Here is a 22,659-nt window from a genome sequence, read left to right on the forward strand (position 1 = left end):
CGAGTAAGAGACAGGTGGCAGATCTGAACGTTTACTTTGTCACGAACTCTCAGTATAAAAAGATGAGGAAAGGATCGGGAAGTTAGCGTGAGAACAACTCCTCTCGGTTACGATGCATTGTCTACATTGCTGCCTGCTGTTACTGTCTGCCCTTATGCCAGCCCGACCGACGGGGGAAGCAAATTGCAAACGCTGGAATGATTTCGGTTTGCTCGGGTTTTCCAAGGAAGCTGATATTGTCCTCGGCGGAGTTTTCAGTGTCCACGTCGACGTAGAAGATCAAGATATTTCTTTTGGAACGCAGCCGCAAGCGGTAAAATGCAGACTGTCAGTATACGTTTGTAATTATCTTATTGCGGGTTTTCTAATTTTTGTTGATGTAAAGTATTGGTGATTCTGGATGAAGCTTTTTTTATTTTGAGATTATGAATGTTACATTTTACCAATTGGCAAAATATATCATGTAAAATTTATCTTCCTTTTGGTTTGAATCATGAATCCTGATTTTTTACTCACAGAGGAAGGTTCAGAAGAATCATATGTCCATCGGAAAGCGCAACCGCTAGATGCAAATAACAATGTATTGAAATTTAGTGTAAAAATTAAATGCGTGAAATTACCGCAAAAGAGAGAAGGTTCTTGGGAAACTGAGTGGTGTGAAGATAGATAAGCCACCTATACCAGCTGGTGCACATGCCAGGGGTTTGAAAGAGGTGGCTGAAGAGATCGTGGAGATATTAGTAATGATATTTCGAGAATCAAGAGATTATGACATGATTCTGGAAAATGGAAAAAGGTTTTAGGAAGGCAGAGAGGCAGAATTAAGGAACCTATAGGTCGTTAGTCTGACAGTGTATGGGAAGATGATGGATTCGATTGTTAAGGATGTTGTTTTGGGATGCATGATATGATGCTCGAGGTGCATGATAGAATAGGTGTGGTCATCATGATTTCCTCAAGGGAAAAACGTGCCTGAAAGAAGTATTGGAATTCTTTGAAGAAAGAACAAACAGATTAGACAATTGAGAATCAGTTGTTGTGGTGTATTTGACAAGGTGCAATACATGAAGCTGCTCACGAGCCCTTAGTATTACAGAAAAGATTCTAGTGTGGATAAAACAAGGTTTGCTTAGCAGCTGGGAAAGAGTGGGAATAAAATAGCCTTTTGCGGTTGGCTGCATATGACAAGAGGTATTCCACAGGATTCTGTACTGCGACCAATTTGCTTTACGTTATGTGCAACGAATTGAACGATGGAATTGTTGGCTTTGTGGCAAATGTTGCAGACGATATGAATATAGCTGAGGTACAAGTGCTTTTGAGGAATAGAGACGCTACAGAAGCACTTAGATGAGGAGATTATGCAAAAATAGCAGATGGACTATAACGATAGATAGTGTATGGCCATGCACTTTGGTAGAACATATGAAAGGATAGACTATTTTCTAAATGGGAAAAATATATAAAAAAGGGAGAGACAGAGGGACTTGAGAGTCTTTGTGCGTGATCTCCTAAAGGTCAAACTGTAGGGTGCATCGGTGATAAAGAAGGCAAAGGCAATGTTCATATTTATTTTAAAAGGACTAGAATATAAAAGCAAGGATGTGAAGTTGAGACCTTAAAAACAAAGGTGAGGACTTATTTTGACTATTGAGAGCAGTTCTGGGCCTCTTATACTTGACAGAATGTGTTGAAACTGGAGAGGGTTCAATGGAGCTTAACGAAAATGATTCTAAGATTGAATGGCTTAGCATATGAGGAGGGCTTAATGGCCCTGGGCTTTTATTCTCTGGAATTCAGAAGAACGAGGGATGACCGTATAAAAATACGTATAATGGTGAATGGTGATTGCAGAGTGGATGTGAAGAGATTGCTTCCTATGATGGAGCGCCTAAGACCTGAACAGAATAGTCAGGACAGAAAGCATTGAGTCTGTGGAATATTTTACCAGAAGCAGCCGGTGAAGCCAGCTCGTCATGTATGCTCTAGGATAATGTTGATGGATCCTGGATTGGTCAGGACACGAAAGAATACGGGGAGAAGGGAGGAGATTTAGGCTAAGAGAAAATTCGATGGGCAATAATTAAAAGGCGAGGCATACTCGATGGGACAAATGGCATAATTCTCCTCCGCTATCCTATGGTCTTATGCAGGCTTATTCAGAAAATCAGGTGACTAGTGAATTTAGATCCCAAAGAGGAGGGGGAGATAGGGAGAGTCTGAGACCAAATGGTACGTCTTCAGAATGGAGTGACATTAACTTTGAATCCAGTTACCGAGGTGTGGAGTGTGCTGAATCTCTGGAAAAGACACTAGCGGCCATGACATCGAGGACTTTGGATTGATATAAGGTGGAGGTTGATAGGTTCTTGATTATGGAGTGTGTGAAAGGTTACAGGGAGATGTTAGGAAAATAAGATTGCGAGGCACGATAAATCAACCACGATGGAATAGCGAAGTAGACTCGATGGATCGAATAAAGCAATTAATACTACAAGATAAACAAGCAAGTACAGCTTATTTAATGGAAATAGCCATTACAAACACACATAACTTAGAGAAATCAAGATGTGAAAAATCCCAGAAAAAATGCTGAATTAAAAGATGTAACTGAAAGACTTTGGAGGATGAATAAGGTTTACACTGTCGTGATAGTAATATCTAAAACTGGTGTCATCCCAAAGGCACTACATAATAGGCTACATAGTAATATCTGGATAAATCTTCAGCAAACCGTAATACAACACCCCAATGAATAGTCGGAATGTTCCTAGTAATTGACAAACGACCTTGCTTTTCAATGCCCATACTTCGTGTTTTTCCAGCGTGTACTGAAAAGCAATTGAAGAATAATATAATCATAATATCAACAACACCAACAGTAGTAGTAGTAGTAGTAGTAGTAGTAGTAGTAGTAACAACAACAACAACAACAACAACAACAATAATAATAATAATAATAATAATAATAATAATAATAATAATAATAATAATAATAATAATAATAATAATAATAATAATAATAACAAGAGAAACAACAACAGATAAATAACTATTGTATAACATTGGGTACACCAGTTGTTGAGTCCTTGGAAGTGAGTCCACAGGCTATGGAATCAGTTGAATGTTCAGCTGAGTGAAGTTATCCCCGTTGCTTCAGGACTGCTCCTGAACCAAATGGTGTGGGACCAAAGGCTGTTGTACGTCCTTCCCGACGACAAATGCGAAAAAATGGCATGGAGAGAAAATAATGCTACCCTACTTAGATATAGCGAATAATATTCCTTCTGAGACATAAACTCAATTTCTCTTTTCATAAATTCTGAAATCTTGCGTCCTAAGTTACAATTCTCCATCATATTGCTGAAGTTTAAATGGTTTGAAAACTTTTGTGCATTTAACAGTGGCATTAATTTTGATAAAGCGCATTGTAAGTGATGATTTCTTTATTAAGGATCCGTACAGGAAGATTCGAACTGTTTCTGTCAGTACATGAATGAAATATTATTCTTTCTTAATATCGAGGTAACTTAATTTTAAGCAACAAACTATAGGCTGGAAGATCTCAGGAGGAAATAATTAGTTGTCCAAATCCTAGTCCAGGTACGGATGTAGGATCTCTACCCGCATTGTTCACAATTCCTTACCTTGCACTGATGCTGAATTCCCCTAGCTTGTTATTTATTGCGCCGTATTAGGGTATCTGTAGTTTCTGGTGTCTATCTTGAAAGTGACTCCGCTTGGTTTTGCCTTTATGAACTACCTTTTTTTTTTTTTTTTTTAAAATAATTTTTTATTGCATTTTTAAATGATTACAAAGTATGAAAAAAACAATGTATATAACCCATACCCCCTCCCCTTAACCCCTCCCCCCTAACTGCCCCTTAGAAAAAAAAGAAAGAAAGAAAGAAAGAAAGAAAGAAAGAATGCCTGGTGGTTGGAAGATCTCCACATGCTCCATGGAGTTCGTAATAATTTTAATATGTATATTTATTTCTTTCCCCTAATAACCAATTGTTTCATCTTAAAAGCATCTATATATTTAATCCTATCTTTTGTAAATAAGGGCTCCAAATTTTCAAAAATTTTATATACAAATGGGAATCTAAATGGATACGGGAAAAGAAAGAATCTCCTATATTAAAACATTTGATTGATTTATGGAATAAGATAAATGTTGATGATGAGATAAAAAAATCTTTATTAGCAAAGAGATCTTTAATTCAAAATAGACTTATTCCTTTTACAATGGACAATCAACTTTTATATAATTGGATTCAAAATGGGATTAGATATATAGGGAATTGTTTTGAAGGAGGTATATTAATGTCATTTGAACAATTAAAGAATAAATATAAAATATCAAACAACACTTTATTTTGTTACTTTCAATTAAGGGCTTATTTAAGAGAAAAATTAGGTCAAACAATGTTATTGCCGAAATCTAATGAAATAGAAATTTTAATTCAAAAAGGAAATATCAAAAAATTTGTATCTTGCATGTATAATTTGATTCAAAGACAGGTAATTAAGCAAGGAGTCCATAAGTCAAGACAAAAATGGGAAAGTGATTTGAATATTAAAATTGAAGAAACAAATTGGTCAAGACTATGCCTTGACAGTATGACAAATACAATAAATGTTCGGTTAAGATTAGTGCAGTATAATTTTCTACATCAATTATATATTACACCACAAAAAATAAAAAAATTTAATCCTTTATGAACTACCTTGAAAAATTATTCAGTCCCCAACCTTTTGTTCACAGAAGTGTGTATTAAAACCAAAGATTTTAATCGAATTATCTTAGAAATGTAATTTGTTAATCGCATTTTCCTTGTTTCAGCGTAGATCCCAAAAAGAGAGAAAAATGAAATGATTCAAAAACGGAAAATACACAAACTGAAATTTCTACACATCAAAAGTATTCACATTGTTCCGATTAGTACATAACAGAGCTACGTCTCACAGCTAATACAGACAGTAGTCTTTTGGCTGAGTCTTTATAAGCTTTGAGCAACGTGATGGAGCAAAATTTACCCATCCCCCTTTATCAACATTGCTCAAGCTCTGGGAACTGTAGCCGATAGCAATCTTGAGGTCTTGCCGGAGATTTAGACCAGAAGAACATGAGACCATACGACAAAAGAGCAAAATTAAGTCATTTGTCCTATCGAGTCAGCTCCGCCAGTCAATCTTGGCTGGTCATTTTTTTCCCTTCCTCAGACCTTATCCCAGGTTATCTCCCCATATCCTTTGATTCCGAGGCCAGTCAGAACCTATCAAACTCTGCCTTAAATACACCGACCCGGCCTCCATCGCTTCCTGTGGCAACAAATCCGACAAATTCACAAACATCTAGCTAAAGAAATGTTTCTGCTTCTCTGTTTTAAATGGACGGCTCTCTATCCCGAGACTCTGCCTAGATGTCCGAGACTCCTCCACCACGGGAAACACCAATCCACGTTTGCTCTGTCTCGGCCTTTCAACATTCGAAATGATTCAATGAGATCTCCCCTCTTCCTTCCATATTCCAGACAGTACAGGTCAAGAGCCACTAAACGTTCCACCTATGTCCTGACGAAGGGTTTCGGCCCGAAACGTTGAGAACTCGTTTCAACGGATGCTGCCCGATCTGCTGAGTTCCTCCAGCGTGTTGTACGTGTTGATTTGACCAGAACATCTGCAGAGTACTTTGTGTTTATTATTGTGTGCGCCTCATACGTTAACCATTTTATTCCAGCAGTTATCCTGATGAATCTCAGCTAAACCATCTCCAATGTCTTCACATATTTTCTTAGATAAAAAGCCCGAAACTGTTCACAGTACTGAAGCTGAAACCTCATCCGTGCCTTTTAAATCCCCTGCATCACATCCCTGCTCTTAAAACCGAGATCTCTTGAAATGACATTGCAATTTCTTTCCTCATCATCATCTTAATCCGCAAGTTAACCTCTAAGGTGTTCTACAGAAGGACTCCCAAGACCTTTTGCATCTCAGATTTTTGGAATTTCTCCTCGTTTAGAAAATAATCGGCTCAATTATTTCCTAATAAATGCATTAACCACTTTCTTTCCCATTCTCCAAATCTGTTTAAGTATTGCTGGAGCATTCCTGTTTACCTGCTTGTCCCTGAATCTTCGAATCTTCTGCAAATTTTGCAGCAAAGGTATCTATTTCAGCATTCAAATAATTAATATAAAGTATAAAAATGTATTCCCAATACAGAACCCTGCAAAACAACAGTAATCACTGGCCTCCAATTAAAAACAAAAATACTTTTGTTTCCCCTCGCTACCTTCATACAGTCAGCCAAACCTCTGACCATGCTAATAACTATCTTGTAATACCATGGGCTCTTAACTTGGTGAACAGACGCATGCATGACACCTTGTCAAGTGTTTTCTGAACATCCAAATACACCGGAACCAATGAACCCCTTTTATCTATCTTTCTTCTAATTTCCTCGAAGGCTAGACATTCCCATAAGGAAATGATGCTGACTTTATTCTATCTTGTCCTGTGTCACCATATAATACATAACCACATCCTTATGAATTGACACCAACGGCTTCCGTAACGGCGAGACATATATTTGGTCTATATTCTACTTTCTGCAGCCTCCTTCATTTCATAAGAAGAGTGGAGCAGTATTTGCACTTTTCTAGTCTTCCGGAATCATGACAGAGTTCAATGGTTCTTGAAAGATCATTATTAATGCCTCCATAATTTCTACCCCTACCACTTTCAGACCCTAGGGTGCTGTTTATCTGGCCTTTACCTGGTAGTTATGTACCTTTATCCAGCTGAAAGCGTTTTGAGTACTTCTCGACAATCTCCTTCTCCCCCGTAATTTATCAGGTGTCATTTTTCAGCAGTCCTATATCCACTTTCATCTTTATTTTATTTTGTTTTATTTATCTGATAAAGTATTTTTTTTCTATTCACCTTGACATTGATAACCAGCTTGCTTTCATATTTAATGTATCCCTCCTAATGAGTCTTTTCGTTGCTATCTGTTTATTTTTAAAGCCTCTCAATCCGATAACCTCTAGATATCTTTTTGCTTTGTGGCATTTCCCCTCTTTTGCTTTTACATTAACTTTGACTTCCCTTGTTAACTACGGCTGTACTATTTTTCCATTTGTGTATAATTTACTTTGGAATACATCTATCCTGCAACCTCCTAATTTTTTCCAGAAACCCAAGCTCCCTAATCGGCTCTGTTTCATTACGCAGCACACAATCCACTATACATGATCCCCTAGTAGGCTCAGTGGCAAACTATGCTGAAAAGTAATCTCCCAGGGATTCAGTAAATTCACTCTCTTGAGATCCATTACTAACCCGAATTTCCCAATTTTCCCAGTCTACTTTTTTTTTTAACCAACAGAGCCATACCACCCCCTCTGTGAACCTTCCGATCATTCTGAGACGATGTATTATTTTGGACATTCAGCTTCCTAACTTCAACTATTCTTCGGCCACGATTCAGTCATGGTTACATCATCTTACAGACAGACAGACAGACAGACAGACAGACAGACAGACAAACATACTTTATTGATCCCGAGGGGAAATTGGGTTTCGTTACAGCCGCACCAACCAAGAATAGTGAAGAAACGTAGCAATATAAAACCATAAATAATTAAATAATAATAACTTAATCATGTCAAGTGGAAATAAGTCCAGGACCAGCCTGTTGGCTCAGGGTATTTGACACTCCGACGGAGGAGTTGTAAAGATTGATGGCCACAGGTAGGAATGTCTTCCCATGACACTCAGTTTTACATCTCTGTGGAATGAGTCTCTGGCTGAATGTACTCCTGTGCCTAACTGGTACATTATGGAGTGAATCGGAGTCATTGTCCAAGATGGCATGCAACTTGGACAGCATCCTCTTTTCAGACACCACCGTTAGAGAGTCCAATTCTACCCCCACAACATCACTGGCCTTACGAATGAGTTTGTTGATTCTGATGTTGTCTGCTACCCTCAGCCTGCTGCCCCAGCACAGAACAGCAAACATTATAGCACTGGCTACCAGCGCCTCGTAGAACTTACACGACAATATGTAGTAGTGCAACAAAGTCCTCCACCTTATTTCTTATACTGCATAGATTGAGATATTCCACTTCCAGTACTGTATTGTAATGCTTTTTGTTTCCCCATCCGTAATGTTCTGATATACATTCTGCTGGATGCAGTTTTGTCCTATCATCTTCCTGCCCTTCCTGACAGTCTGACTGTACGCTACCTTGGTATTGTTTTTTAACCCACCGTCCTATCAGAGTAGCTTCAGTCCGAATCCTGTCCATCTGCCTTATTAGTTTAAACACTCCCCAACAGATCTAACAAACGTGCCCGCGAGAATATTGGGCCCCCTCTTGTTAGATGCAACCCGTCCCTGATTTTACATGTAATAGCACCCCCAGCGAAGATTCCAATGATTCAAGAACACGAAGCCCTGCCGCCTGTGCCGGCTTCTCAGCTACGCACGTCGCTGCGAAATCATCCTGTTTCTACCCTTACTGGCGCGTGACAGACACCAAGCCAGAAATTACCACCCTGGAGGTGACATCTCACAGCCTTCAGCCGTACTGTCTTTTCTCTCTTCAAGACCATTTTTCAGAGTGATTTAGAATTGGCGTGAGAATATCAAGCTTCTGTGGCGACTACCTTTAGAGGGGCGTTGCGAAAAATGCACTGTTGCCATGGTTTTTTATTTGTTCCACTTTCTTAAAATGGACGAAACTGACCTCTGAAATACATTTAGTAACTTTGATACGATGTTGTACCCATTCCCAGGTTTGTTCTTCTCTATTACAATTTCCTTGATTTGTCTTGAATGTGTTTTTGCCTTCATTTTGGTGTTGGAAATCTACCATACTATTGAATTTTGCAGAGAGCGCGTGTAACTATTCAGATGATTCTCCAATTTTGTACTTCAAGAAACTGGGTAATTTGATAAGGTAATATGTATCTTGCACCCAAGGGAAGTTAACGTAGTGATTATAAAGGAGATTACTGTTTTTGTCTGCCTCCCAATTTTAGTTTCTCATTTTAAGTAAAATGTTAACTGGTTTTGGTTTTGGAATTTTTGTTTTGATTTGGCTTGATGTGCAATGTTTTACAGGTCAGCTCAAAATCCTTATTTCCTATATTTCAAATATAGGAAATGAGCCAGCAACCAGTGAACATAGTTGTGGGTCTGAATTATTTTTCAAGGCACTGTATGTATGCCGTTTTGTAATTGTGATATTTTGTTCAACCCTCTTCATAAATAAACCCTCTTCAATTTTCTGTAGCTTCCGTTTCAGACTTTTCCGTTTCGCAATAACGATGATCTTTGCAATAGAGGAGATTAATAAGAATCCGGAACTGCTTCCAAACGTTATTCTGGGCTACAGGATTTACGATTCTTGTGGCATGCCTGATGTATCATTAAAAGCAGCCTTTGAGTTTTTAAACAGCCTGGACGCAACAAATTCGACCTGTCGAAGAGCTCCAGTGGTTCCTGCTATAGTCGGGGATTCTGGATCATCACAGACTTTAGGGATCGCGTCATTAATTGGTCCCTTTCGGATCCCTGTGGTAAGCAAGTCATGAACTTCTATTGGCTGGCTGGTACGTAACCTTGCGAAGCTGATCAGATTTTCAGAAATAATCTCTTAAACAAATAGTATATTGGTGCATTTGCGCAGGTCTGGTAGGAACTACACATTAAATAGATTTTTCTTTAATTTACTAGCATGCTTTCCATGTTATTTGATCAGAATGAAATTGAGAATCAGAATCAGGGTTAATATCGCTGAATTATGTCAATAAATATATTGCTTTGTGGCAACAGTACAGTGCAAGACATGAAAAACAAACTATAAATACGATAAGATATAGTTCAAATAAAGAGCAAAAACAGGGAGGTAATATTCCAAAAACAGGTTGGTTCATTGTCAGCTCAAAAATTTTATGGCTGTGGGGAAGCAGCTGATCCTAAACCACCTAGTGTTTGTCTTCGGGAAACTCTAACTCCTCCCTGATGGTAGCAATGAGAGAAGAGCATGTCCTGGGTGACTCGGGCCCTTTTTGCTAGCCGCTGCTTTTTTGAGGAGTCGACTTTTGAGTATGTTGTCGACGCTGCGGAGGCTAGTGTCCATGACAGAGCTGGATGTTTACCGTACCAGTTTCTGCAGCAGTTTTCGATCCCATGCAGTGGCTCCACCATAACAGACGGTGATGCAACCAATTAAAATTCTCTCCACGGTAAATCTGTAGAAACTTTCTAGGGTTTTTCTGTGATATACCAATTCTTCTCAAATCGATCATTGATTCAATATATAGCCATAGAGTGTATCGTAGTGTTGGTTATAACCACTGATTCCTTTGGTCATATATTGCTTTTGGAACAACTAATTCCACTGCTATTCACTCGATGAGTGTGTAGTCCCCAAGCTTCCACTCCTAAAGTCTACAATCACGTCCTTGGTCTTACTGACCCTAAGTGCAATGTTCCTGTTGTGACACCACTGAAACAGCTAATTTTTCTCGTTCCTTTGCACCTCTTTGTCACCATCTGAGTTTCTGCCAGCAATAAATGCGGCATCGGCGAACTGATACGTAGCGTTGAAGCTATCCCTAGTTTAAACATTTACTTAGGCAATTAGTCATATCATTACTACAATGATATCTCTGTTTTCGTCTTTTACTAACGAGATGTGCGGGCGCGGTGGTGGTTAAGAAAACTGCATCAAATATTTGGTGCCTCAAGATGTTACAAGCACAAACTTGTCGAAGCGTATTATCCCTATTTACAATGAGAATCATACCCATGGACATTGACCCTTTGACCTCACTCATTCTCACCCACTTGACTGCCCTGCGAGTTGGGTAGACTAATGGGATTGAAGGCTGATAAATCCCCAGGGCTTGATGGTCTGCTTCACAGGGTACTTAAGGAGGTGGTTCTGGAAATCGTGGAAGCATTGTTAATCATTTTCCAATGTTCTATAGATTCAGGATCAGTTGCTGAGGATTGGAGGATAGCTAATGTTACACCACTTTTAAGAAAGGAGGGAGAGAAAAAGAAACAGGGAATTATAGACCACGTAGCCTGACATAACAGGTGGGGAAGATGCTGGAGTAAATTATAAAAGATGAAATAGCGGCACATTTGGATAGCAATAACAGGATCGGTCCGACTTAGCATGGATTTACGAATGGGAAATCATGCTTGACTAATCTTCTGGAATTTTTTGAGGATGTAGCTATGAAAATGGACAAGGGAGAACCAGTGGATGTAGTGTACCTGGACTTTCTGAAAGCCTTTGATAAGGTCCCACATAGGAGAATAGTAGGCAACATTAGAGCACATGGTATTGCGGGTAGGTCACTAACATGGATAGAAAATTGGCTGGCTGACAGGAAACAAAGAGTAGGGATTAACGGGTACTTTCCGGAATGGCAGGCAGTGACTAGTGGGGTACCACAAGGCTAGGTGCTGGGATCACAGCTATTGACAATACACATTAATGATTTAGATGAAGGAATTAAAAATGACATTAGCAAATTTGCAGGTGACGCAAATCTAGGTGGTAGTGTGAAAGATGAGGAGAATGTTAGGAGAATGTAGGGAGACTTGGGCAGGTTGGGTGAGTGGGCAGATGCAGTGTCATGGGGATAATTGTCAGGTTATCCTCTTTGCTGGCAGAACAGGAAGGTAGCTTACTAACTGAATGAAGTCAAATTAGGAAAAGGGGAAGTACAACGAGATCTAGCTCTCCTAGATCATGCGTCACTGAAAATAAGCATGCAGGTACAGCAGGCAGTGATGAAAGCTAATGGCATGATGGCGTTGATAACGAGGGGAGTTGAGTATGGGAGCAAAGAGGTCCTTCTGCAGATGTACAGGGCCCTGGTGAGACCACACCTGGAGTATTGTGTTCAGTTTTGGTCCCCAAATTTGAGGAAGAACATTCTTGTTATTGAGGGAGTGCAGCATAGTTACACGAGGATGATTCACTGGATGGCGAGACGGTTATATGTTGAAAGATTGGAGCGACTGGGCTCGTATACACTGGAATACAGAAGATTAAAAGGGTATCTGATTGAAACATATAAGATTATTAAGTGATGGGACACGCTAGAGGCAGGAAACATGTTCCCGATGTTGGGGATGTCCAGAACCAGAGGTCGCAGTTTAAGAATAAGTGCTAGGCCATTTAGAACAGAGTCGAGGAAAAGGTTTTCCACCCAGAGAGTTGCGGATCTATGGAATGTTCTACCGCAGAAGGCAGTGGAGGCCATTTCTCTGGATACTTTCAAGAAAGAGTTATACAGACCTCTTAAAGATAGCGGAGTCGAGGGATATGGGGAGAAGGCAGGAATGGGGTACAGATTGTGGATGATCAGCCACGATCGCATTGATTGGCGGTGCTGGTTCGAAGGGCCGAATGGCCTACGCCTGCATTTATTGTCTATTGTCTAGTCCCATTTGCCGGACCTTGGCCTATACCCGTCTACACCTCTTTTATCCATGCAATTATACAGATAGGAGCACTGTTTCTGGCAGCTCATTCCAAATACGTACTGCCCTTTGTGTGAAGAATCCGCACCTGGTGTTTATTTTAAAATGTTCGTTCCTGATCTTAAACCTTTGCCCTTTTGCTTTTACCTTCTTTTGGAAAAAATGATTGTGTGTTTTCCATCCTGTCTAGGCCATTCATGATCATTTTTGCCTCTATCAGTAAAATGCAGAACAGAGCAATCGGTCTAAAATATCTGTGTTTGGATGTCACACACAATGTCAGGCTTGAATTAAGATTCTTGCAATGCGGTTAAAATATTTTTTTTTTCTTTTCAATCGTTTCAACTTTCCCATTTAGTATCAGAGAATATATGGAGTATACAGCCGAACATTCTTTCTCTTCGTAGACATACCCGAAAGTAGGAGAACCCCAAAGCCACCTCCCCTTCCACGCAAAAGCAGTAGCAAAGTATCAGCTCCCCGTCCCTTTCCTCATCTATTTCTGTAGGAAGCATCCCCACTCACCATCCACTAAGCGATTACTAGCAAAGACCACAAAAAGAGATCATGATCTGCAGTCAAACAAAATCTAATTGTTCACCAGACAGTTCGACCGGCTGCAGGTCTCTCTCTCTCTATAACAATGGACAAACAGGTGTCACCACAGCGACAGAGGAGACCAAAAAAAAATAATTCACACGAATACCAAAAGCAAATCTTTAGATTCTGGATAATAAAAGAAACGGAAAGCACCAGAAAATCTCAGGAAGTGAAGGGGCTTTTGTGGGAAGTCAACGCGCCCATCTTTCCACCCGGTCTCCACCGGCTTGATTTCCGTATGATGGTGCCTCTTTGTCCACGTTCAGCAGCTTTTCGGACCCGTAAAGTACTGACAAAGAGCTAAACACCCAGAACATTGACCTTTCCCATTTACACTTACCTAATGCATTTCACATATCTGTCATGAGTTACAAAAGTCCTTTCGATCCTGTGCGGGGAGACTTGCTAGCTCCCTCGGCAATACAGTTACGCTGAATCCAGCATGTGTTGTGTGTTGCTCGGATTTCCAGCATATGCAGATTTTCTCTTGTTTTGCGATTTGAATGCAGTAACAATGTAGAGATTAAATGCACAACTGTAATACATCGATTATAACCCTGTCTCCCCCTAGGTTAGCTATGTCGCCACGTGTGCCTGTCTGAGCAACAGACGTGAATATCCCTCATTCTTTAGAACGATCCCAAGCGATTACTTTCAGGTGAGGGCGTTGGCTCAACTCATCAAACATTTCGGATGGACATGGATTGGAACAATTAGGAGCGACGATGACTATGGTAATTTTGGGATGCAGGCGTTCAATGAAGCTGTGAACGAGATGGGAATTTGCATTGCTTTCTCTGAAACTTTTCACATAACGTACCCAAGGGAGAAATTACTACAGACTATAGACGTCCTAAAAAAATCTTCCACAAAGGTAATATTAGCTTTCCTTGCGCAAGCGGACATGAGCATATTACTGCAAGAGGTTGTAAAGCAGAATATCACCGGTATACAATGGATAGGAAGCGAGGCTTGGATCACCACGCCGGTTCTACCACCGCAGGAGAGTAAACTGTTTGTTGTCGGTACAATTGGAATTGCAATCCGAAAAGTGCGATTGCCAGGGTTGAAAGAATTCCTAATGCACACGCACCCGTCTCTTTATCCCGGAAACCCATTAGTGCAAGAGTTTTGGGAAAGAGTTTTCAGTTGCAAGTTTAGGAATACAGAAAGTAACACAGTCCACTACAAATCCGATTCCGGGCTTCCAGAATGCACAGGTAATGAGACTCTACTTACAGCGCACAACGAGTTCACTGATGTGTCTGAGTACAGAGTGACCTACAACGTATATAAATCGACCTACGCTATCGCCCACGCTCTCAATGATATGCTCAGCTGCCAAGATGGTAACGGACCTTTTCCCAACAAGAGTTGTGCTCATATTTCAAACTTCCAACCGTGGCAGGTAAGCACCATTAAGAGTATTGAACAGTCCTCTAGTGCGATAAGGTAGACGCTGGACCTCAGAAATTACCTCAGAATAAGGCTGTTATGGCCTTATGCCGTGCTTTTCTGGGGTTACGGCAGCGTAGCAGTCAGCGCGACGCTACTGCAGCTCAAGGCTCGGAGTTCTGAATTTAGTTCTGGCACCATGTGCAAGGTGTTTGTTCATTCTCCTATGACTGTGCTGGGTTTCTCCACATGTTCCAGTTCGCTCTTAGAATCCAAAGGCATACCGGTTAATATGTTAATGAGCCATTGTAAATTGTCCTTTGCTTAGGCTAGTGTTCATTAGGCTTGCAGCGTGGCTCGTTCGGCCGGAAGAGCCAGGCCATGCCGTATCTCCAATGAAAATAAAACCAACTTCCATTGCAGATGCTCTGTAACGGTAACAATTCATTCTCCAGTCTGTTACCGATTTCAATGCACTAATGAGTTGTATTGATCTGTTTGGACAGCATGCACACGAAGTTTTCACTGTACCTTGGTATATATGACAACAATAAACCAATTTACCACTTACCCCCGTGTGTAAAGTTTTTAAACAATGTTAATGTGACGTTCGAAGGTAAGCATTTAATTGAATTCAGAAAAAAGTTTGTGAAATAAATTCCTGCATTTATAAAGTGATTTTGAAAAAAAAAACTAGGAAATTTTCTGCTCTCCCTCCTCAATTTACCGATCATCCCTCTACCTGGATACAATTATCTGCTGCTGGCTCTTGTTCTGTACATTACTTTATACTGCCTCTCGCTCCTCTGTCTTTGAATCCAGATTAAAAAGCTCGACCTGAAACTTCCTGCGAGTTCTTCCAGCAGTAACGCCATTTTTTTAACATTTAGTGAACTTGGTTGAAACATTTCCTGTTCATCGTGAACCTGAAGATGCGACATTACTTCCCACTGCACTATGAATTTCTGATTTAGGTTCTACATTACATGAAAACAGTAAACTTCACAACAAAAATTGGAGAAAGGATCTATTTCGATAGCAACGGTGATCCGATCCCAACATATGACATCGTAAACTGGCAGCCGACAGATACCGGTGCTGTTACTGTCACAGTGGGGCAGTATAATGGAGCGGCGCCAGATGCACAGAAATTTATGTTAGCCGAAGAGTCAATTGTATGGACGGGAGGACAAACCACGGTAAGGGATGTGTGAAAAGACCTTGAATGTTACAGTAATATTTGTATTGATTCGGTCACTCTGATAAGAGTTTAGATTTAAAAAAAAACTTTATTAATCATGAGAACACCGGATTCAAAATGATAAAGCCAGTATTTAACATTTCTTCAGCCATATCCATACAGATCCCTTCTCCAACCACATCTTTACCTCAATAACACTCTCCGCTTTCTGCATTAACGTTGTCTTTATGATTCCCGTTTACGTTCGTCCCGCCCCGCAAGCCCCCTCCTGGCACACATTTCTGCAAGTGTTAGATATGTTATACTTGCCCAATTATCTCGTCCCCTATATCCATTCCGGGTCCCAAACAAATCCGTTCAGCTGAGTCAACACTTTAACTGAAATTCAGCTTGTGTCGTCTATTGTATCTGGTTCTCCCGAAGCCACCTGCCCTACATTGGTGAGGTTGATGTAAATTTGTCCATCTGCCAAAAGCGCTATTTTAATCCAGTCCTCAAAGCTGTTCCGACATGTCGGTCTATGAACTATTTTGCCACGATGCAGCCACTCTCAAGATTGAGGAGCATCACCTCATATTCCATTTAGCTAGCCTGCAACCTGATGGCACGAACATCAATTTCCCCTTCTGGTAATTTTTCTCTCCCATTCTCTCTTTTTCTATCCCAAGCCTTATCGTTTATCTCTTCTTTTCACCTACCAATCGCCTCCCCTGTTGTCCTTCCCTTTTTTCCCCTCCACCATACTTCACTCCCCTGTCTTAGCACATTCCTTCTTCTCCAGTCCTTTACCTTCCCCACTCACTTAGTTTTACCTATCACTCTTTAGTTGTTCCTACCCTTTTCATTCCGGCGTACCCCCCTTCTTTTCCAGTTCTGAAGAGGCGTTGTGGATCAAAAAGCCGAGTTTCTATACGGTTCCATTAACGCTGCCTGACCTGTTGAGTTCCTCCTGGATTCTGTATGCTTTCCTGAGAACATGAGTTGTAGCGTCCAAGAAAGTGACCCCACGGGTTTTGGAATTAGTTCATATTTGACATAAGTAAACCATTTCCTCCCACTTTAAATTGTAATGGCCAGATTCCGTGTTTAATCCCGCCATAGGTTCCACGAGCGGTCTGTTCTGAAAGCTGTGATCCCGGAACACGGAAGGCTCCCAGAAAAGGACAACCTAAGTGTTGCTATGATTGCGTACAATGTCCCGAAGGAGAAATTAGCAACACCACCGGTGAGACATCTTTGTGGAATTCCATTAAGTGAATGCCAGTCCAGAATTACATTTGAAATATAAACGTGTCCACATTCCTCCCCAATTCAGCTATATTGTTTTGTTTCTTTTTAGATTCAACCGATTGCCTTAAATGCCCACCAGAGTACAAGTCCAATGAGAACCGAGTGGAGTGCATAGCAAAAGCGATCGAATTTCTATCATTTACTGAAGTGATGGGGATTATCCTGGTGATGCTGGCATTGGTTGGATTCTGTATTACAATGCTGACATTTGCAACGTTCTATACTTATAGAGAGACACCCATTGTTAAAGCTAATAACTCAGAACTAAGTTTCCTTCTTCTTGTTGCTTTAATGCTTTGCTTTCTCTGTTCAGTTACGTTCATCGGAGAACCGTCAACATGGTCCTGCATGCTTCGCCACACGTCATTCGGTATTATATTTGTTCTCTGTGTCTCTTGCGTTTTGGGTAAAACGATTGTTGTTGTCTTGGCATTCAAAGCTACTCTGCCTAACAGTAACATAATGAAGTGGTTCGGCCCAACCCAGCAGCGACTGACGGTCTTAAGCCTTACTGCGCTGCAGTGCTTAATATGCACCATCTGGCTCGCCACATCGCCGCCATACCCTCGGAAGAGTACGGAATATTTTACCGAGATAATAGTTTTTGAATGCAACGTTGCATCTGAACTTGCGTTTTATTGCGTGCTGGGTTACATTGGATTCCTCTCCTGTGTGTGTTTTGTGGTCGCCTTTCTAGTTCGACAACTTCCTGACAACTTTAACGAAGCCAAACACATTACATTTAGTATGCTGATCTTTTGTGCAGTTTGGATTACCTTTATCCCAGCTTACGTGAATTCTCCTGGGAAGTACACTGTGGCCGTGGAAGTTTTTGCCATTTTAGCGTCCAGCTACGCGTTGTTGTTCTGTATTTTTGCTCCCAAATGTTACATTATACTCTTTAAACGAGAGCAAAACACAAAGAGACATGTCATGGGCAAAACGCCAACCGGCAAGCTTTAAGCATGCATAAGGAAGTAACTATGTTTTATGATTATGTCTTCACTTTCTGAAATTTTCAGCGTGTATTGTTTGCTTTATTCTTGTAAGTCTCCCGTTATATCAAAGCAATATTCATTGGGTTAAGCATATAGAACGTGATGCAGTACAGCTCAGGAATGGATCCTTCGGCCCCCGATGTTGTGCCAATCGAATTAAATTCGTTATCAAATGGACGCTAAACTAATCTATTCTGCCTGCCCAAACCGAATAACCTTCCATTTTCTATCTAAACATCTCTTACTGTTTTGCAATGTTTCTGCACCTACCACCAACACAAGCAAAGCTGTCCAGGCACCCACAATCTGTGTAAAAAGATTGACACTCACATCTCTATTCCAGAGACCTCCTATATCCTTAAATGAATGCCTTCTGACATTTCAACCATTGGAAAAAAATACTGTCTGTTCACTCCATCGATGTCTCTCATAAACATATAAACATCCATCACATCTCAGCTCAGGAGAAATAAACTAAGGTTGTCCAACCTTTCATTATAGCCCAAAACCTCTAATCCAAGCAACAACCTGTTAAACTATTCGACACATTGTCAAATTTTCCACATCCTTTTGATATTACGGTGTCCAAAGCTCTATGTAACACTCCAGATGCAGCCCTAATAAAGTTTTATAAAGCTGCAAATAATTGACACATTTTGCAGTTCTATTATTATTTTGCTTTTCTGTGTTTATCTTTCGCATGCGAATTGATTTATAGAAGTAGACCATATCTAGTGGCCCTTTGGCCCACGAAGTCTGTGCCAAACGTCATGAGAAATTAAAAAAAAAACTTATTTATTTGCCTACATATGATCCGTAACCCTCCATTCCACGAACTTTCCTGTGCCTTTTTAAATGCCTCTTAATCGACACTATCATTACTGTTTCCAGTAGTACCCCTTCTGGCACATAGTTTGAATCATATCACCCCGTGTGAAAAAAAAAACTTTCCCAAACAGCTTAGAACTTCCTCCCTCACAACTTCACCCAATTTCTTTTATACTTTGCCCTTTCTACTCTGGAGGGTCGACATCGGGGTGTAATCCATCAGCGACTGATCCCCAACTTTACAATCTGAGTTAAGTCTTAATGAGTTACAGTTTTAATAAACCTAGCTGAGATACCTGCGCTGTCATATGCACTCTCTGTTGCGCATAGTGAGAAGAGTTCCTGCTTTAACGCAGACAAAATTGTAGGCAATTTTAATGCAAATTGTCTTCAAACTTCAGATAATTTTCTAAACTGGTTTTTCTAAACCCATTTTAGTATGACTAAATACGCGAGAGAAGGCGGTACAGATCCGTTGGGTTAGAATAAGGGTGCTGTAACTGTCCTAACCAATGTATTGTGTCCATCTCTTCCTGCGTCAAGCTGCTTTGATTAACTTCATAGAGTTGTTTGGTTCAAAATATTAATAAAAGGCTAATTTTATCAATAAAAAAATTGATTGACAAACATTAACAGAAAAATAAATTATCTGAAAGTTGGGCAGTGACCCATCAACAGAGAGGGAGTGTGTAACAGAAGCGACTATTTCAATCGGGTCCGAGATCAATATCTGAAAAGCAGAGCTTCGAGGGAATTTCTCTGAGTTGCGCGGCTACCCTGAAGCAAAAGGGATTCATTACAAAGGGAGAATAAAAATAATGCAAGTCTAAGCAGTGCGGCCATTCCTTTACGGCCATTGTTATTGAGTGTGCAGTTATCAGGCTTATGCGAGATTATTTAGTGTTCCATATTTTCAGTTAACTTAGATCACTTTGTAGAGATCTGTTTTAACATTGACAGGAAAGAGTATTTTTTTCTGTTTTATAATATCCAATTTAAATTCCCAGTGATGCAATGTTGTACAACAATAAAACATGAAAACTTCCCGGGGGGGGTGGAGGTGTGGTGAATGATCTTTATAGGCACTGTGTTAAGAAATATACAATATACATTAATGATTTAAATGAAGGGATTAAAAGTAACAGTAGCAAATTTACTGATGACACAAAGCTGTGTGGCAGTGTGCAATGTCAGGAGGATGCTATGAGAATGCAGAATGACTTGGACAGGTTGGGTGCGTGGGCAAATGTATGGCAGATGCAGTTTAATGTGGATAAATGTGAAGTTATCCACTTTGGTGGCAAGAACAGGAAGGCAGATTACTATCTAAATGGAGTCAAATTAGGAAAAGGGAAAGAACGACGAGGTCCAGGTGTTCTTGTACATCGGTCAATGAAAGCAGGCAGTGAAGAAAGCTAATGGAATGCAGGCTTTTACAACAAGAGGAATTGAGTATAGGAGTAAAGAAGTCCTTCTGCAGTTGTATAGGGCCCTGGTGAGACCACACCTGGCGTACTGTGTGCAGTTTTGGTCTCCAAATTTGAGGAAAGAAATTGTTGCTATTGAGGGATTTCAGCGCAGGTTAATTTCGGGAATGGCGGGACTGTCATATGTTGAAAGATTGGAGCGGCTCGGCTTGTATACACTGGAATTTAGAAGGATGAGAGGCGATCTGATTGAAACATATAAGATTATTAAGGGCTTGGACACGTTGAAGGCAGGAAGCATGTTCCCGCTGATGGGTGAGTCCAGAACAAGAGGCCACAGTTTAAGAATAAGGGGTAGGCCATTTAGAACAGAGATGCGGAAAAACTTTTTCACCCAGAGAGTGGTGGATATGTGGAATGCTCTGCCCCAGCAGGCAGTGGAGGCCAATTCTCTGGATGCATTAAAGAGAGAGTTAGATAGAGCTATTGTAGATAGCGGGGTCAAGGGATATGGGGAGAAGGCAGGAACGGGGTACTGATTGTGTATGATCAGCCATGATCACAGTGAAAGGCGGTGCTGGCTAGAAAGGCCGAATGGCCTACTCCTGCCCCTATTGTCTATTGTCTATTAAGAAACAGGAGCTGCAGCTTCACAATGTTCGACTCATACAAGTGAATAAGGAGGTGATAGCTGCGGCTACCGGGTGGTAATCGCTGCTGGATTACATGTGACAGGTAATTGGGTGATGGTGTGGAGAAGGAAGGCAAATCCACAGCCGGTGAAAAATACACCTGGTACCATTCCTCTCAATGATAGGTATACAACTTTAGATACTGTTGAGGCTATGGCCCACTGGGGGCAGACACAGTGAATGGATCATATGAACAAGGAGGAGATTATGCGGACCCGATAGCGACCCACGGATGGTATGTTGCCTCCCTGGTGCCATGGTCAGGGATGTCTCAACTGGGATCCACTGTATTCTCAGGGGTGAGGGTAAGTAACCAGAAGTCTTGGTGTATATTGGCACCAAAAACTTCGGCAGACAAGGTGAGGTGGTCCTGGAGCGATTTTAGGAAGTTAGTAGAGAGCTGAAAAACTCTGACTTTCATGGCAGCAATCTCTGGATTCCAGCCTCAGCCACCTACCAGCGAGGGTATGAATAGGATGATCTGTCAGGTGAACGCGAATTGTGGAACTGATGCGGGGTGTCGGGGTTCAGATTTATGGATCATTGGGTTCTCTTCTAGGGCAGATACGGCCTACACAAAAGGGCCGGATTACACTTTAACCCAAAAGAGTTCATTATCCTTGTGGGGCGGTTTGCCAGTGTTGCTCGTGCAGCTTTGAAGTAATTTGGCAGCTGGGTGGGTATTGGAGTGACGTGCCGATGATGAGGTAGTTGGCTTAGAAACAAAGGTATTGTGTAGTGAAACTCCTAGTAAGGAGAGGCCGATTATCGGGCAAAACTGTAGTTGACAACATGCAATGTAAAAGGCAGACAAAACCGAAAAGGATTAACATAGGACGGAATGTGTTATATTTGACCACGCACAGTGCAAGGTATGAGGCAGATGAACTTGCAGCACAGTTACAGATTGGCATGTATAATGTTGTGGGCATCATTCAATCAGAGGTTAATTAAGCTAGTAGCTGGGATCTTAACGTGCATGGCTATACATTGTTTCGAAAGTCCAGGAAGGAAGGCATAGGGGTTGGTGTGGCTCTGTTGCTAAAAAATGAAATTAAATCATTAGGAAGAGGTGACATAAGGACGGAGGGTGTTGAATTGTTGTGAGTGAAGCTAAGGAATTGCAAGAGTAAAACAATCCAGATTGGAGTTACATAGAGACTACCAACCGTGGGAAGGATGCGGTCCACAATTCACAACAAAGGTAGAAAATAAACGCTAAAAGGGCCATTTTACTATAGTCATAGGGGATTTCAACATGCGGGTAGATTGGGAAAAAAAAAAGGTTTTGATCTGAGCCCCAAGAGCAACTCCTGTTGAGCCCAGCAGGGGAAGTGCTAATCTCGATTAGGTGTTGTGCAATGAACCGGAATTGATCAGAGATATTAAGGTTAACGAACTACTACGGGCAAGTGATCATAATATGATCGAATTCAATCTAACATTTGAGAGGGAGAAGCTAAAGTGAGTCGTATTAGTATTAGAGTGGAGCAAAGGGTATTTCAGAGGCATGAGAAAGGAATTAGCTATAATAGTTTCGAAAGGTACGCTCGGATCTTACGGTAGAGCAGCAACGACTGAAATTTCTGAAAGCAACTCGAATGCATCAGGATATATACATTGAAAATAAAAGAATTATTCTGAAGGTAGCATGTCACAACCGTGGCCAATAAGAGAATTCAAAGTCAACAGGAAAGCCAGTGAG

At 40.8% G+C, this 22,659-nt stretch overlaps 1 protein-coding gene across 1 annotated transcript; it reads left to right on the plus strand.

Annotated features, from left to right (window-relative positions):
• The first annotated feature begins 238 nt into the window (after positions 1–238).
• On the plus strand, positions 239–17,972 carry LOC132404274 (extracellular calcium-sensing receptor-like). Its single transcript, XM_059988434.1, has 6 exons — positions 239–327; positions 9,309–9,594; positions 13,695–14,531; positions 15,493–15,717; positions 16,821–16,944; positions 17,059–17,972. Exons 2-6 carry the CDS (start codon positions 9,343–9,345, stop codon positions 17,970–17,972), a joined length of 2,352 nt encoding a protein of 783 aa, XP_059844417.1. The 5' UTR covers positions 239–327; positions 9,309–9,342.
• The last annotated feature ends 4,687 nt before the right edge of the window (positions 17,973–22,659 follow it).

The sequence above is a fragment of the Hypanus sabinus genome, chromosome 2 (genome assembly GCF_030144855.1).
Source record: "Hypanus sabinus isolate sHypSab1 chromosome 2, sHypSab1.hap1, whole genome shotgun sequence".
NCBI classification, from domain to species: Eukaryota; Metazoa; Chordata; class Chondrichthyes; order Myliobatiformes; family Dasyatidae; genus Hypanus; species Hypanus sabinus.

Bases quoted from the DNA above. Each gene is read 5' to 3' on its own strand.
- LOC132404274 (XM_059988434.1), top strand. From the start codon at position 9,343: ATGATCTTTGCAATAGAGGAGATTAATAAGAATCCGGAACTGCTTCCA. The intron at 9,595-13,694 runs GTAAGCAAGTCA...GTCTCCCCCTAG, and splicing joins GTCCCTTTCGGATCCCTGTG to GTTAGCTATGTCGCCACGTG. The intron at 14,532-15,492 runs GTAAGCACCATT...TTTCTGATTTAG, and splicing joins CAAACTTCCAACCGTGGCAG to GTTCTACATTACATGAAAAC.